This window comes from Daktulosphaira vitifoliae, unplaced genomic scaffold (assembly GCF_025091365.1).
Source record: "Daktulosphaira vitifoliae isolate Bord-2020 unplaced genomic scaffold, ASM2509136v1 Scaffold_1, whole genome shotgun sequence".
Lineage (NCBI taxonomy): Eukaryota > Metazoa > Arthropoda > Insecta > Hemiptera > Phylloxeridae > Daktulosphaira > Daktulosphaira vitifoliae.
Window position 1 is genome coordinate 11,468,325 of NW_026099572.1, and position 18,667 is coordinate 11,486,991.

Sequence of the window (18,667 nt, forward strand, 5' to 3'; positions counted from 1 at the left end):
TATTTCATTGATTGTAATTAACTATAATAACATAATTACAAATTATTATTAAATTTATTATACTTAGTTACTTCATCAATTTTGACAATTCGAACCCTAAATATACAACGACCATGGTGATAAAATAACAATTCATAACATTAATAGTTATGACTATTAATGAATAATTTTCTAAAAATTTTAATTAAATAAAACGCTAAAATCTGATCCATGGAATCAAGTTTGTACTATTGATTGATCTGTGAGATTGAGTGATATCCAGTACTGTGTATATACTTAAAATCTATGATTTCTACACTACTCATTTAATATTATAATCGTAAAAGTTATAATATACTGTATATATTAACATGCATAATATGTTTACAAAATACTTGGAGACTTCAACAGCCCTCTATGATAATGTATAGTAAAAGAAATTTCTAATCAATCAGTCAATGTTATTTTGAAAATTCTGTAATTAAACATTAAAATATATTTTAACTACTTTCACTTAGGGTGAAAGGTGTCGATAATACTGCCAAGTGATTGATTATCAGGGGTCAAATTATAGTTCAAATTTTTTATTTTAATTAAATCGAAACAAAATATATAATATAAAAAATAATTATTCATCCTCAAAAGTTAAAATGTAATAGAAATTCTAATGACATTAAGCTATAATTTTATAAGGCCGCAATAATGTTGAGTTTGATACATTGCTTAAAAATTATATTATTAATTTTATTATAATACAGATATATTAGATCAGATATTATGAAGTTTTGAAATATTAGATCATCAGTAATAGTATTAAATTTACTTTTTTTTTATGATCTAAAATCACAAATCGAATGGTAAATTCGTAGTTTTTAATTTAATTCCCCCTTTCAAAAATACACCAGTTGCTTAATTACTCTTGAAAACTTTTCGTTCGCGAAAAAAATCGTATATTTTTGAAAAATAAATAAGTGGTGAAATTAAAAATAAGATATTACTGATCGAAGAAATTTAATAATATTTTTTGTAAAACCTGTACCTTGTTACGAAATTTTACAGAGTAAATCAATGTGCATAATCATTCTAAAAGTTTCAGCAATTTTTTTTTAATTAGTTCTATACTTGTAAATTGGTTAGCCAGGACCTAATTAACTAAAAGAAACATTACACTTTTAATAAAATGTAAAATTTATGTAATATGATTGGTGAAAAACTTCCTTATTAAATATATAGTTGTATAATATATGCTACTACTATTTAGCATGACAAAATGTAATTAATTGTGTATAGACTTTTCTTTAACTTTCTCGATTATAAAAAATCCAGAATTTATTGAATTTTGAATAAAAAAATTTATTTTATAATTAAGAGAATTTTTGGTGATTACATGAAGTATAATAATAAGATAATTTAAATATTTGTTACATAAATAAATTAAAACTGATTACTAGGAATAAACTAAACAAAAAAATTTGACTAATGTGCTGGTTTCAATATAAGATATTGCAACATAATATAAATATATTATATTTTTAGACGTATAGTTTAGATTTTAATTAAAGGAGTACGGCTCCATTGTACTTATCTGTTTATTTACAAATTTAAGGTTTGTGTTATCATTTTTTTGGGATTTTAGGTTCTCGAAATAAAATACTTACTATTTAAATTTTTTGATAGAGATCCTACGAATTTTTCTTTGATGTGTGTTTAGCTTATAAATCCTATAGGCCAATTTTGTCAATGAGCTCTTTGATTTATACTAATAATGTAAAAAAAATTGGTTAGTCAATCAAAAGAAAGGAAACTTAGAAGTAGTAATAGCTGCACTCAAAAAAACTTGTTACAAACACGTGGTGTATTTATTTAAATATATAATTAATTTGGAATAACTTAAAAGTTATCTGTCACATTTTCTCCGTGTGTTAGTGTATTACATATAAAATTTAGCTAATATATAGTAGGTAATAAAGCAGATTGATTCATAGTTATAATAAAGCGAATGCGAATAAACCAGAAACGCGTTTTAGAGTGTTGTTTTTATTAAAACCATCCGCAATGAACGGTACATTTGACTATAGCCATAATTATTGTTAATACTTATTCACCAACAACTATCTCAGGACAGCCCAAATTCACAGTGTATTACATGTATCTAGAATGTTTTAGCGTGAGAACGTTTATAGCTATATTACAAATAATTCACAATGTTAAAATTATTTAAACTTATTAATAATCATGTTATAATAATCAGTTAAGCTATAAATAGAGCCCATATTTGCAAATAGCAAATATGGGTTACTAATACTGAAGCATGCGTGCAATGCGTGATAAAAAAACAATAAAATAGCGTATGTTTTTTTGTTAAATTTAAAAGAGGTTTACAAATGTGTTTGAGTAAATTTTTATTTGTATCAGAATAATACAAAATTTTATTCAACCAAAGTATACAATCACTTAAAAATATAGTCTTAACATGGAAAAATGATTATATATAATTATTTTATTTTTGGCTACATTAAGAAATATACAAAAAATTTAATAAACATTAAGATTATTTTAATTTTACATAAAAATAGTGAAATCTTTGACATGAAGTGTCAAAAATTTCTTTACAAAAATAATTATTTAATTGCTAGATATTAAAAATTTCCATACATCGTATTTGTTAATAACTTCCATTACACATGTGAATATTCACACATTTTTTTAAGTGTGAATTTATTTAGACAGTATAATGAATTCCTGAAGTACATATAATTTTCTTAATAATCACTCAAAAATCTTGAGTTAATATTATTTTCTATAAGATTTAACCTTTAACAAACTTATTTTTCATTTTGGGTGCTTATGTAGAAAAAAATATTCAAGAAAGGGCTAAGGAAATTCTTTGATAATAATATTTTTTTATTATTATTATTTTTTTTTTTGCTCAAAATCCATCTGAAAGTAACATAGTTGATAAAAATGTGGTGGTCGTACAAGTTTGAGTTAGATGGAGTTTATGCCTTTTAAGTCTCTATATACACACCCCTTGTTTCATTTAAATAAATATTATCGTGATTTTTATTATTATATCTTCTTGTTTTTGTTTACTCTTATAACACTATGTCAAATGATATCCAATCTTTAATAAACCAAAGTAATATAGTATTATATATTTTTTTTTTGGTTAATTAATTTTTAAACTCAACATATTAACTTATACATTTAATAAACCAACCATAAAAAGACTATGTAATTTTTTTATATTATTTGACATCATTTCTGCTGTTCTAAATAATTATTAATCGATAAACTTCGATCATGACTAAGCTAGTACTTTAATGGTTTAAATTATTTTAAAAAATAACATCATACATCACAAAGTAAATAGATAAAATTTTATTATGAATTGAATATTGTTTCAATAACAATATTTTAGTAAAATTCACCATCGAAGTATTTATTAAAAAAAATTGTTAATATCAAATTAAAGTGGATAAATTTTATTCTGCTTTAGATATCTACTTAAAAAATAATTAACATCGATAATCTGAAATATATGTGCTTAACTATAAAAATATAATTAACTTTTTTACTAGAGTTCGAAATAGAAATCAAAGTATTCTACATTTATTTGTAACGTTGGAAATTAAAATTTTATTTGTACAATAACGTGTTGTCAGCAGATGTTGTTTTCGTCGAAATGAGTATTATAATTTAATATTCTCAAACAAGTTAGCTTTATCGTCATACACATTCATAAATCGCATTTGTTTTATTTAGATTATGTGTAGGGAAGTTTATAATAACCGCTCTTCATGCTGAACTAGTCAGATAATTATTCTATTAAACACTCGAGTATATACAAAAATAAACTGCTCCATTGACGTTTTAATTATAGAATAATAAGCCTTTTAAAGGCGAAAGCTGAAAGTCGAAATTAGCATAGCCCTCTAATTTTGTCGCAAAATTCCAACAATTATGAAAATTACGTATAATTTATAAAAAAAAATTTTAAGAAAAGAAGAAATTAAATTAAATTACCCAAACATTTTGTGTCAAATTTCGTTTACATATCCCTTTGATTGTTATCTTTTAATCTATATTATGTTAATACGGTTAGGTTTAGTATGGTCTACGATTTTTTAAATATTTAAAGAATTTTAAAGCTATACTTTTGTTTCTTACTGAATTATTATTCTTACAATAATAATCCATTTTACTGGTCATTACCTCTGTAAAGAATATCATTGATAATAATATTATATATTGCTACCATACAGTCCTATGACAAAGTTGTATAAATTTGGAGCCCTTTCAAAGTACCTCAAACAAAATTTATAAATGCATATAATTCCTAGCCACAATGATAATTATAAATTAATGTTAATGTTTGCCACTAGTGTTGGGACCAAAATTTATTTTCTGAGAAAGTTTTATTTTTAATATTTTTTTTGCTAATTAATTTAAAGAACTAACAAAAATATCACTTCGAGAGAAAAAGTTGACGGCTTACTAAATTATCATGAAAAGCTTTTCATTTCAAAGGAAGTGTAAAACAGGATTTTTTTCTTGTTAAGCTACTATCACTTTTGTTTTTTTATACATTGATTTAGATTGTTTTTTAATACTGTTTAGATTTATATTTTCGCAAGTATAGTTTAATTATATCGAATTAGTCTTGCCCATTTTTAATATTATTCTCTTTACATTTTATAATTATCCAAGCGTGTGTGTGTGCATAGTTAACAACCGTGAAAATATACAGTTAAAAATCCTAATGAATAGAATCTTGAACAAAAAACCGCTTTAAGTAATAGCTAATAACTTGATCACATAACATATAATTTTTGAATGCATTGATCCTTTTCAATAATTTCTTTATGTAAATATCTGACATATTAATAACACACAAAATCTTAAAAACCCTTAAATCAACATATAATGTAATTAATAAGGGCAATAATTAATTACATTTAAAAATTGATTTGTTTAACCATTTTTTGATGCCCAAAAGAAAAGGGAAATCAACATAAATTTTTGGATTAATTTCTTGCACAACAAAAAAAATGAGTATCATGCTATCTTTTTTTTTGTACTGACATTAATCATCGGATACAAATATATTGGTTCCGTTATATGGATTCCATTTTCCATTGGGTTATGCATTTCTCTATTTCTTCGAAATTGATCTATATTACATTATCAAAAATGTACATTACTCTGTTGTTTTTAACAATAAAATAAATTGAAGGAATTTGTAGTTGGTATTAGTTATTTGTATTATATTGTAGTATGATTTTATATTAAAATTAATAACTAGTTCAGTTTATATTTGAATTTCATTGTTTTCTTTATTAAATTATCTACTGGTAGAGAGGGTGTGATATGTGTAAAACGAAATTATTTTTTGAAGCATGAGAACGTAGTGTGACTATTTACCTTGCTTAGATACGAATGAAAAAAATGTCAATTGTTGTTATATGACTCGGCTAAAAATAAATAGAGAAATTAACTTTTTGACGAAGAACATTTAAATTTTACTCTGCGCGTGTTGTTGAGATAAAACACGAGAGCCTAGTTGGTGAATACCTTGGAATTTTAATGATTTACCTATTAATTCCAATTGTTCATAAACGGTCATAAAAAATATATTTTTTCCACCTAACTCTTTGTTATAATTTAAATCGGATTTTCTGTGCGTTAACTAATTAGTTCTTTTAGAAAAGCAATAAAATTGATGGTTTTGTTTACAGATTTTACCAAACACAATAAATATTACATTATACATGTGAATGTATTTTATGTATATTACTTACGATTCTTTGGTCGCTTTTTTAATAAAATAGCAAATAACTTTTACTGATATCATTAATGATTAATATTTATTATTAGCAGAAGTGTGTCATTACTGTTCCGTCCGGTTAACTAAACCTAATTAGAAAATTAAGTCGCCCGTAAAATAAATATGCACAAATATAAATATATATATATATTGTGTTTAAAGATCTATCCAAAATACTCGTATGCTTAAATTATGTCTTGAATGCATTTTTTTTTTAAATTTAAACTCTATTTTCGTTGTAGTTTTCTCGTATAAATATATATTTTCTCTGGACGATTTTATACATATCTACAATTAGAACTGGTAAAGAAATTATAAATTGTAAGAACTATTAAGGGCTATTAGACAAGCACACAAACCTAGATATGCATGTCATTGGTCTCAGCAAACAATAACCGAACATAATTTACTGTTATTAAAATTGCAATTATTACATGTTAACGTTTGATTTTTACTATCATGTACTTTCACTATAATTATTATTTCACACTTTTAATCGCTACGTTTAATGTGTTCACTATGCAAACGCTTAAAATATTAGAGTATGTAATTATTATACTTTTATTATTTGTAAACAAAAAGCATAGAACCGTTTCTTCGGCGGTCGACCTATAAAAACAGTACATCGAGATATCTCGAACATATATATATATATATCACATAACATACATATCTCGGACTTGGATTAATATCTGCAAATAAACGCCCATGTATAGCTTATTCTAACGGTATAACCGGTTGGTTTGTTTGCAGGACTGCCAGCTGCTTAGGTGAATCATGGCCACTGCCACGGGCGCCAAGGATTTCGTCACTGTTGTCAAAGTGGATGGTGTCCGTTCATCGCGAGCCGACGATACTTTTGTCACTGTTTTATCAATTGGCGAAAACGCCCAGGAAACGTACCAGGAATTGCAACAGCCAACAGCCGAAGAAGTATTAGTTTATCGCCTACCCGGCGAGCGGCTTGGATTCGGGTTGCAGTTTGACGGGGTGGAAACTTGCAATCGGTTATTCGTACAGTCCTGCGCTGATGGTAGTCCGGCATCACGAACCCAGGCATCTTGGGGTGCACTCGCCCCCGGAGATGAAATTATACGGATCAATGATCGTCCCGTCAACCGTATGAGTCGCGACGATTGTGTCCGATGTCTCAAAGAGTCCGGCTTGGTCGTCAAGCTTCATATGGTCGACGGCAGATTTGCAGTCAAAGCTCCCCCGCCTGTACCCCCTCGAAAACAGAAGAAACCCGAACCAGCCCCTATAGCTTCGTCCATCTACACAAACGCTGTAGAGAGGTTTGTTGATATTATTCTGTTTTTATTGCTATTACTGCTATTTTGATCACGAATCTAGTAAAAATTGATAAGTTTCAACAAGGTACTCAATTGGCGCCAAATAATAATTAATGCCTTTGTAATTAGTCGGTATTCATACGGAACCTGTTTAGAAAAATGATAATTTATTTTTACAATAGATGACCACTTCTCGTTACGATCCACGAACAATGAGTATTGTTTTCAATTTGATTATTGCAAAGCTACCATTTAGAGTTTTTTTTTTACAAATATTGCTTAAATATTTACACGCTTAGTTAATTTGCAGTAAAAGTTTTTTAATATGATGAAACTATATCTGATGCACGTGTTTAATTATGGAGGAAATATTTGAGAAAACAATTCAAATCAAGTAACTGACCTAGTCGAGTACTAATACAAAATCGTTAGTATGCGCCAACTGAATACTTTAATTTTGTCCTCATTTTATTTTAATATTGGTCTGGAGCTAGATTTTGAGTTATTTATTGTGTCAACAATTTTAATAAAAGTAAAAATTATTGAATTTTAATTTATTATTTTGGTACCTTTATGATATTAACACAGGAATAACATACTGCATACATTTTAGGTTTGTTTACCATGGAGAATCCGAGTCGGATGATACAAATAGCAGTGTGTCTACCGTGGTGTCCAAATGTCCAACATACAAGATGCCAGATAACGACCCATCCAAAAACTGTGTTTTGGACAGAGTGCTTGAACCTTTCATGCAGTTGGAACGGGAATTCTCGTCAAGCGCAGCTATCGGTGACGATGTGGGTCTCTATGAAAAGTTGGTGGCTGTTGCTGAGGAAAACCATCGAATGCCTCCCAAACCTCTGCCCCGCAAAGAAGTTCGCCCAAAGAAAAAACCACCCCCACCACCTCCACCTTTACCTACAGAACCGCCACCTCCTTCTTATAGACTGCCACCCGAACTTGTTGATTATGTTCACAAAAATGAACAAGAACAAAATGTTTGCGACACCGAAATTATGAAGTTTGTGTAAGCGCACACTGTAAATTATTAATCTTTGTAACGCATTGACATTTAAAATTAATTAATATTTATGAATGATAAAATCGAAATATCCTTTTATATTGTTGGATAATTATTACATCATAAATAATTTAAAAATTATATTGTGGGCGAACTTGACATAAAGCGTCATGAAAAAAAAATTAGTACTTCAGTTATTAATATTTGTAAAATATAATATTCTTATAACTAATTCACTCACAAGTGATTTAATTTAAAAGATTATGTTCTTTATAATATTTGATGCATTTTAAAAATATGACATTCTCAAAATTCATCATTCATTTTTTATTTGAATTATAAGTCTTGTTAAAATGGCATTGCTTCCACAGAATACCTGTTCAATCGGGGTACTACTAGGCAATGCAGAGGGCCGTCTTTTGGTGGGTGTCAACTTGGTCATTTTCCCCAAACTCATTTTTAATATAAAATGGAGCTGGTCAATTCGCACTTTTGCTGGCCGTGTCATACTTAGAGCGAACCCATTTCTTGTTAATAGCCTATTTATAATAATATATCAAATACAAAGAAAGAATATCACAAAATATTCTGCTTATTTGTTGACAAAAATTCTAATTTTTATTATTTAAAGAATAAAAATGGCTAAGTCAGTATAATAAATGTTTGTTACTAAAAAAAAATACTTAATATTCTTATTAGAAATACGTTCCAAAAGTATTTAAAATACATTTATCTAAAAGTATTCAAAAACAAATTTAAATAGTATTTAATATTTGAATAATTTAACAAGCCTGCGTGTATATTACACTGAACTTACATAGTAATCCAATAAAATGACTTAAAAATAAGTAGTTAAAAAAATAGAACCTAGCTCTGGAAGTTTTTATATTAGACACGTGAATTATTAAAAACGCATGGAAACGTTGCACCACTTGTAAAAAAAATGTTCTTTTTGAAAAATAAATATTGTTTGTGTAATGTAGTACTCTTTTATATGACTTCTTCAGTGTCCTTAATAAATCTTCTTATTTTCAAAATAATTATTCAAATAATATATCTAATCAAAATAATTAACATTATAAAGAGCTCATTATATTTATTAAAAAAACTTCTTTTGTAATATTGGGCATGAACTTTTATAATAGTAGTTAATGTTAATTGCTAAGAAGTGCCCCTTAAAACTGCAATTACTCATGCAGTATTTTATATTTGTTTGCATACTCGTCAATAATGAGGCACATTAAATTTAATTTAAATTCTATTAATATTTAGTGTTTTATAAAATTATTATTATTAGTAAAAGTAATTGATAGTTGTACTATTATTATTTATTTATTTATTGGATTTAATTTTCATAAACTTAATTTATCTTTAGCAAACCAGAACCTGCAACCCGGATAACATGCCAAAACTCAATCGATAACGTATCTAAAGAAATTATAGATAACGCTGAAAAACATTTTCAACTGAAAAAAGGTAAATAAATTTTCTAATGATTTTTATATGGTGAAAATTAGAATTAAGGTATTTACCTGCACCTTTCAAATTTATAAATGGTACCTTGAGTCCAGATAATCGAATTAGACGTTTAAGATAAGAGTCATATTATGCTAAAAGACTTAATATTGTTAGACTTTAATCCGGTTAATTTATTTCTATGTGATCTTCTAAATTAATTAGTTTTGATATTACTGACCAACAGTCTATTTGTTTACCAAGAATCATTTTCACTTCAGTTTATATTCGGTAGGAGACTAATGAAGCTCATGATTATATAATTGTATACTAAAAATCCGTTTTAAATATTGAGTCATTTTTTTATTCGAGTTAATTCAAATGTTGCCCACTAAATGGATTCCGACTACAGGTATGTAATGAAAATTCTGATTATTATTTATAAAAGCTAAGAAATAACAAAAATGTGTTTTATCTACCTATACTTTACTCAATACCCCTCCCTCTACACGTTGGCGTAAGCACCAGATTATTGCAATTTTCAATAGACGGAGGAAAGTTATTGAAACCACAAACAATGAGTAGAACTTTTTTCCAGTTTTAGTTTTATATCATTGTAAAGTTATAGAAAGTAGTATAACATTTTGAAAAGTATATAGATCATTGAAACTAAGTGACTGGGGGTAAATTTTTTATTTTGTTTTAACCATATTCTGAAGAATCAGTGTCCAATAAAATTATATTTATATTATATTATATTAATGTAAAAGTTTTGATTGAAAATTAAATTTTAAATTTATTTACAAACGACTGAGAAAAAATAATCCGAGAAAAATTAAACAATTTTTATTTAATATACATATAAAGTGTTTAAATTCATTGTAGAATTGACTGTTTTATCATTTACTAAATAAAAAGAATTTTTTTTTTGTTTGATTAAAAAGCTAAATCAATACATCGGATACAAGAAAAAAATAATTGTTCGGAGTCATTAATTATGTTTAAGAAATCATAAATTTTGGATATATCGTTTGTTTTTTTATTTCATTATGTATAGGGTGTTATGTAGTAAGTAAGGAAACTGGTTTTAATTGTTCTCATTTTTTGTAATAATTGATCTGTTTCCTTACTTTTTGAATACTAAGTCTCCCATCATGTTCTAAAGTCTTAAATAACTTTTGGTCCAGGTATTTATATTTAATAATTCAAAATGTATTTATGCATTAGTTCATTTCCTATCCATTCCGTTGCGCTGGGCTATGTTGGTTTTCCTGTTCTCTCTGGCACAAACAATAGCTCTCAGAGGAGACGTAATACATGATTAAAGTTTTTATCGAGTCATAAAAATTCTTTGTAAAAAATGGCTATAATAATATTATTTAAAAAACTAAAAATTAAAAACAAATTATTAATTTTTTTCCGTATTAAAGACAAATCATAAAAATTACTCTTATGATTTATAAAAAATAAATAAATAACTCAACATTTTTGCCAACTGAATATTTCTTGTTTACCCTTTTTTTTTTTTTGCCTATTGTGACAGATAATTTTTATTTATTATTTTTCAAGGTATAGTGTTAAAATGCAAATTATCACAATTATTTACATTTAAATAATGTAAATTATTACAATTCTGTAGATTAATATTGAGCTATTGAATATGTCGTATGTTGTGTTTGGAAACTTCTTTTGAACAATACCATTTTGTTTCCCTTAAATTCAATTAGTTTTACTATGAGGAAGGTTATATGCTATGTCATGTAATTTTTTACTAATAACCGACAATTGTCAATTAGCAATAAGATTTGTTTTTCAATTCGCTTGTCCTTGATTTTGTGTATAATAGTCAAAACTTCTATTATTCATTATGCGACTGTATCCTAATTCGGATTTGGGTGACGTATTTGCGATTCTAATAGAAGAAAAAATTATAGCCAAGTAAATATTTTTTCAAATGCAACGGAATGTCAGTTCGAGATAAGAACAGTAAAATGTGCTTGAAGGTTCAAAGGTTTATCATTTCTAACGGTCGTCGCCTGTAGCAGACCGGGTTGTCGTTTCGTTTCCTCGTGTTGTTTATGGTTTTCAGTTTTCTTTTTCTTCTGACTGTTGAATTTATATGTCCCCATATAATATACGTTATTATAAAATCGTACGGACTTTAGCAAGTCGAATTCCTCGAGTCGCGCACACTATCTGCGTGCAATACTTGCAGTTGCGCATTGTTCACGTGATGCTAAAAAGCAACCGCACTGTTAACGGGCTTCGCGGTACATTTTTTACTGCTAAGTATTATTGCTCACCGTACCAAGTCATTTGTGTCTAATTAAAGAAAAATGAAAATACATTTCGCCCCGGCTGTTACCATTGCGCCGTCGGTGGGTTTCGTGTTCGTTAAAATGCCACGTGGACAAGATTACCACTGACATTATCTCATTACGTAGCTCATAATATATTATTGTGTGCGGCCGTCACGCCAGTTCAATAATTAAGTGCATTTTGAACGTCAGCCAGGTAAAAAATTAAAAGTACAAATACACGATGAAAATAGCGTCATTTTTCTTATAACAATCTTTACCGTAGTAATGATATTATTAGTTTACAAACTGGTGTGCCTCACGCGAGTGTGTGTCGTGTGCGAGGAATTATCCTATTTATGGGCATGGTAAAAAATAAAAATTCTAAACTCTTGACCCGATTCCATATAGCAACCGAACGAACGTTTGCCGGTGTATTGTACAGCCGACAGTTTTTTAAAATTGTCAGTCTCCTGACTTGTAGATCAAGGTCAGAGCTCAAGTGTTCTACTGTTACACGTTCTTCCCGAGTAAAATGCGTTGCTCGCCAAGGGGAGACAAATTGTGGGTGGGCCGGTACAATGCAAATACGTGTAACAATATCGCCAAGCCATGTGGTCTGTACGTTAAAACTTTAAGGGTTAAAAAAAAAAAAATAACAGTTGGTTGTCGACAATACGGCTGACCTCCAACTGGTACATAACATTATGTGTACACACGTAGTTGCTGTTGACGTTTACAACAGTATCATAATACAAACTTCTTACATAGACCAAAGTCCTCGCCGAATGCCTTGGTGCAAAGACTCTTATCGCATAAACTGTACCTCTTGTTAAATTTATACGCCCATAAACAGTAACTAATAATTACTCAAGTTTTATGACAAAATGAACTCGAATGGTCTGAGCACATAAAAAATCTAAATATTATGTTCTGCGTCATTAAGTAATCGGTGTGTTTTTTTACTCTTTGGTACGTTACGAGAAAGGGTTAATAAGTTGAAGAAAATACCTGTAAAAAAAAAAAGAGAAAAATGTCAACATATTTTCTCGGATATTATTATGTAAAAAAAACAATTTGTGATCTAAAGTTTATTACGAACTATACATGCGAGAATGTTACATGTAAATATTAACTCATTGATATGGTCAAAAAAAAAGAGACAACCGATTTCAACAGTGTTTCTTAGGCTTTCTCACAACTCTTTCGTAGTAAAATTTATCAACTATTGTATACAACAATATGTAATTAAAAAACATGACGCGCATAAACGTTAATTTATATCAGTAAGTAACAAAAAATGGTTAATAATTTTTTATTGTCAACAAATTTCAAATTGAATTTTGAATGATAATGACAAATAATGAGGGAGGCCCCTCTAAAAATTTCGATTGGACGTTTCTTGTTTGGAATTGTAAATCTTTCTGATCTTAGTCTTTACACTGATTTATTAGATTGTTTTTTTTTTCATTGTTTAGCATCGTGACTTATGGTTTATAAATATACTATAATGAGTTAAGTTTTCGAATTCATAGAATCTTTGAAACAACCCGTGAATTTTCTTTCTTTTCTGAAATAATTAAATTTGACAAATTGAACGATATTGTATTGTGACAAACAAAACTTAATCTAATCTACAACGCCAATAAGTATTAATTATTAATGGATTGGTCGAAGGTCAGTGAGTATAGTTTGAAAATTTTCTCTGATCACACTTTGGGTCTTCACACGTATAAAAACGATTTATTATAATTTATCGCAGTCTATTTCTCGCGTTGTACGATGGGAACTTCGATTTCTTAGGTATTCGGCTGACAATGATACATTTCGAATTCATTCCTCTAGGCCACTTATTCTTGGTAAAAAATGAATTGATAATTATTATAGATTTAAACAAATTATATTGAAGCCTACATCGTGTCGTTACGTGCCCTATGGTTGAACGCGTGGAATTCGTTTTCCTCGGTTTCCTTGGCAAAATGATGTAATAGTAACAATAATTGTTGTGTGCAGATTTATCATGACTCACCGACTATAGGAGAGTACATAAGTCTTGTCACCAGTTACGATTCGATCCAGTACGACGTTTTTATCTTATTTATTTTTTGCATCATTGTCAGAACTCATGGAACCAATAGCAGTTAATTTGTTTTCTACAAGTCTATAGCGCAAATTTAGCGTGACCACCACAATAAAAATATTTTATTATTTTTGTCGGCTAACAATGACCGTTGACCGGTTTATTTTTATGCAACGCCAATGAAATAGTATTTATTAATAGCTTAGACGCGAAGCTGAGATGGAATTTTTTATTTTAATTGAATTTTCCTATCGCCATTATCATCCTCACATATTTTTGTCGCGTTTTTACACAGACGGACCAACTTTAATTTCATTAGTCGATCCGTTTTTACAGATTAATGAGATATTTGGTCGACTGACCATTTAAAAAAAGAAAGGGAGACGAGGATTTGTCTCAATATCCTCTATACCCTTTTTAAGATTTCAGCTCAAGGGTTTATAATTATACATATGTACATGGTTTATGAATTCGCTAATAACAGAAAATTATACGATTTCGTGTCTAACGACAACGCGAATGTTTTTTATACGATTCCCGTTGTGCAACCAACAGAAATACATACGACCGATGCAATAAAATTATGTATTTTCCTATTACAGTTTTTACTGTAACGCCACAATCGTGTAGTGTCTAGATGAGGTTGTTAAAGTTTCTAAAGTACCAAGTTATTTTGTACGTCGTGTTTAAGCTGTCAGCACTTGCAGAGACAAGCAAATGAAGCATAGCTTTTCTAACATCAATGTGTTTACAGACAAACATCAAATCTGTCTACCTACCAATCGGCATTAGAAAATCATTATAAATACTAATATTCGATGACAATCTAAATTTAATGTAAAAGTGAGATACCAATGATTAACCGGTTTTCATGTGATCATTTTGTACACCTTCTCTGGCGCGCACGCCCTTTCGATTTCGATTCCTTTCTGTGTAGATGGGCGTTTGCTTGTTTTTTGGCTGTCTGTTTATTATTTACGACTTACGTTAACAAATTCAGAGTAAAATTATTGTTTGATGGGCCAATGATGTTATAGGCAAAAGTGATGGTATTGATATACAGTTGTCTGAAAGTGTAGGTATTGGCTGACACATTAGGGGTAACGCCAGTTAAATCAGAACGAATCGGTGGGCACACATAAATGTCAGTCGATTGTAATAATATTATTGTAGATGGTGTAGAGAAAGAAATCAAACTCCGAAACTGCGCGTGGGATCGTTTGCATCATGATTGTTATCGTAATTTAATTTATATTATGTGGGATTAAAATATGAAAAGAAGAGCATTTTACCCGATCAATAAAGTAGAACCGAGTACGGCCAACGATGGTTAGCAATTTTTATTATTGTACTCAAAGGACGTTGTTGCAAAAAATCACGACAAATTACATTCCAACGATCGATTTTTTATCAAGCGTGACGAAAACGGGTTGCATTCGTTTTTGCATATGACAATATGCAGTATTAAATGGCATAATGATTAGTTTCCTTGTGATAGGAAACACTAATTTTTTTTACTGTTCAAAATGAATAGGCTAAATGTCGTCGGACGCGCTGTTTTGTATCTGTCGTTAGCGTCGATTGCACAACTATTTCGAATATCAAAGGTTAATACCTCGCTGATCGAATGTCATGCTAAAACTATATCAGTATATTACATAATGTAATTGAGTTAAAAGAGTAGTCATTTTTATGTCGGGGCATTAAAATTAGGGTTAGAGGACCACGAGTCTTTTGGATATTATGTTACATGACAAGCTAAACCTAGAGATATAACAATATTCTACGTAAAGAAATTATTTCTCCTGTGATCAGTGCAATTACATTTGTCGCACTACTTTAAAATACTTATATTTGTATGTAATCGAAACCAACATTATGCACCACACAATAGCTGTAGAATAATTTCTTACATTATGTTATTTATATATGGATTTCGAAGTGATTGCACCATCTACTTTGTAGTATTTCTTCATAGGCTACAAATCGTTAATAATGCATTGTTCGATAGAATCATTTTTAACGTAATGTCACACTAAGATTGGTTTTTTATTCATATGATCAAGGCTTAATTTTAAAGTAGCTCTTCAGTTTGTATATTTACACTTTCTTTTAACGTGTACCGAAATATTATCAACACTCATAACTTTACTTAAAATTTAGGAGAGTGATTCCAATTTTGTGACGGACCTTTGCTCTTTTAGTCCCTCCCATTTTAGCTTAAGTTTATTTATTGACATCATAGAAATTACAGCCAACACTGAAATAGTAGTTGTGCGTTTTATGAACTATGCATAGATAATGAAATGATTATCATAATTCATCGCCATATTGTCTGGGTTGTCACTTTTAATTGTTGTCTGTCTCCATTAAATCAATTGGATGTTTCCTTTTATTAGCCGTGTAAATCGTACGCTTATGTTCAGTATCTTTGTGGTAATAAAATAGATACAATGTGTCTTTTTCTCCTTAGATTTTGTTAATATGTACACGATCTTACACATGGTTAAGTTAAAAATTAACTAAAAGACTTTTCGTGTTTGACTAGTTTGACTATTAAATTCAAATTTAATTCATTAAATGTGCACGAAAAAAGAATACTTTCACGCGTTTATTTTAGATTAAATATTGGTACTTCTTAGGAGCTTGTTGTTGTGATATTCTCAGTTAAATATTATCATCTATAAGTTAATATTTTTCTTTTATAATAAACTCAAACGGTACATGTATCGTTTTTTGTGCATTATTGTTTTTTTTCTACATTACAAAATATTAATGTTGTGGATTGAAATCGACAAACGTTGAACCCGTTCGCATAGGATTACCAGCCAGAATCTCCCTCTTCTATACCGATCACCGGCCCAGCTGCACTCTTAAACATAACACTAGTGCACACAAGTCAGCGTAGGCAAACTCAGTTTTACCATTGGCACCGACATCTTCGCATCCGCGATTCTCTTCCGTCCGGTCAATGTTAATGCGTTTTTTTTTTTAACAATATTGTGTTTTCCGTTTTTTACCTGTGTTACTCAAGTTTATTCCATACATCGAGTTGACTGTGAGGATAAATTGCTCATAAGGATTTCAATTTTATTATGAGAGTCGATCTCACGGATTGTGCCTGCAGGTAAATAAAAACAATTAGGTTGACTTATTTTTTTGTGGTATTCTATTACATTGCAAGCTCATGTAAATCGTTCTTGTTTTTAAAAATCCGTTTGATTTTCAAATTGACGTTGTCTTCGCAATATAAATTAGGTTGTTGTTTTTATCCGGTAGCGGAAACATTGAATGTTATATGATACATATTCAAATGTGGTCTCGCATGCTTCACGGTGTGGAGCAAACAAAAATCCACTCGAGGAAATGTGTACATTTTTTAGAAATTTCTTGTTTTAATTACTACATGTCCGGGGAAAACAGGCGTCTCGTGGTCATTACGGCTAACGTAGTGGTTGCATTATTTTATTACATAAAACCGTAACGTTAATTATTGCTAACTATGACCGTTCACCATTATCGTATTTAATTAATTATTATAAAGCGGCGCCGTTTAATTGCAGTAGAGAGCTTTGTTGTGAAACCAATTTTCTCATGCCCGACGAGAGATTCGTCGAACACGCAAAATTTCATGTACTTTGTTGTTTTTAATGGGAAAAAAAATGTGACAAGTCGATCAACGGCAAAATAATTGTAATAATATCATATTATTCTCATCGGCCGCAACGGTGGGCGTCCCGGAACCGGTTGCTGCAGTTCGGGTCGTGATATGACGTTTTTTACCTATTGAGCGAAGAAGAAGCGTTTCAGGTTTGCCGTGCGCTTTTTTCCATCGACATTTAGAGCTGTACACAGTATAGGCCTTGTAATTGACGTGTGTCCGATAGTCCCCTCATTCTCGTATTCGCTCATAGATACTTCCCCTCCGCTTACGGAATCCGATCGGAGTTCCTCGTCTGTCCAATATAATATATTGCCACTTGAGCTCTATAACGTTGGACTTGCTGGACGGAATATCCGCATGTGTGCCGTTAAAGTTATTCCTATCGCATTATCGACGGTAACGCTCTTAGGGCGTGCGCTCGTGTAAACGGCAAAGGGAAGCGAGAGACAAAAATAAACCGTTCACAGAGTGCCGCAGCTGTGGGTGCACTCGTAGTGCTGTTTTAGAACGTGCCGGTACGTGAGTTCCCAGCGTATTATTTTTGTCAGCCACGTTGCTGTTAACACTATGATATTATTAAAATCCGTCCTAACAGACCGTACAAAGAGTGCCCGTACATGCATTCCACGGTCGCCGCGTGTAAAAAAATGTAGTGCAAAAAATGCCATCGCACACACGCAGGAATCGGCTCGTTATTTAACTTGTGGTTTTAATAAACCATCCGATCCGGTTCTCAAAGACCGAGCCATAAACGGTCATTTAATCCGGACCGTGTCAATAATTGTAAGAATTCAAAAGCGCGTTTTTCCGGATAACATACTAGTAGCTAATACACAGTGGCACTAGTATAATTTTATACTATTAAACTTAATTCGACTGCCACCGCAGTGCGTTTACTAATGTAACTAATGCGTGTAGTGTGTGTGTGTGTGTGTATACTTTAAGTGTAAAATATATGTATGTGTCGGCGGTAGAAGCTTATGTGTAGAAATTCTTAATTTCTATTCGGAAAGTCTGTTTTTGAGAGGCGTCATGTGCCGGCCAACGGT

At 30.0% G+C, this 18,667-nt stretch overlaps 1 protein-coding gene across 1 annotated transcript in view; it reads left to right on the forward strand.

The window, feature by feature from the left end:
* LOC126893987 (serine-rich adhesin for platelets) overlaps window positions 1-18,667 on the forward strand; it is a 30,920-nt gene that overhangs the window by 2,845 nt on the left and 9,408 nt on the right. Inside the window, exons 2-4 of the mRNA XM_050664595.1 lie at window positions 6,560-7,101; window positions 7,712-8,128; window positions 9,498-9,598. Of these exons, the coding sequence (XP_050520552.1) occupies window positions 6,584-7,101; window positions 7,712-8,128; window positions 9,498-9,598 (1,036 nt within the window). The 5' untranslated portion in view covers window positions 6,560-6,583. The remainder of the gene's footprint in view (window positions 1-6,559; window positions 7,102-7,711; window positions 8,129-9,497; window positions 9,599-18,667) is intronic.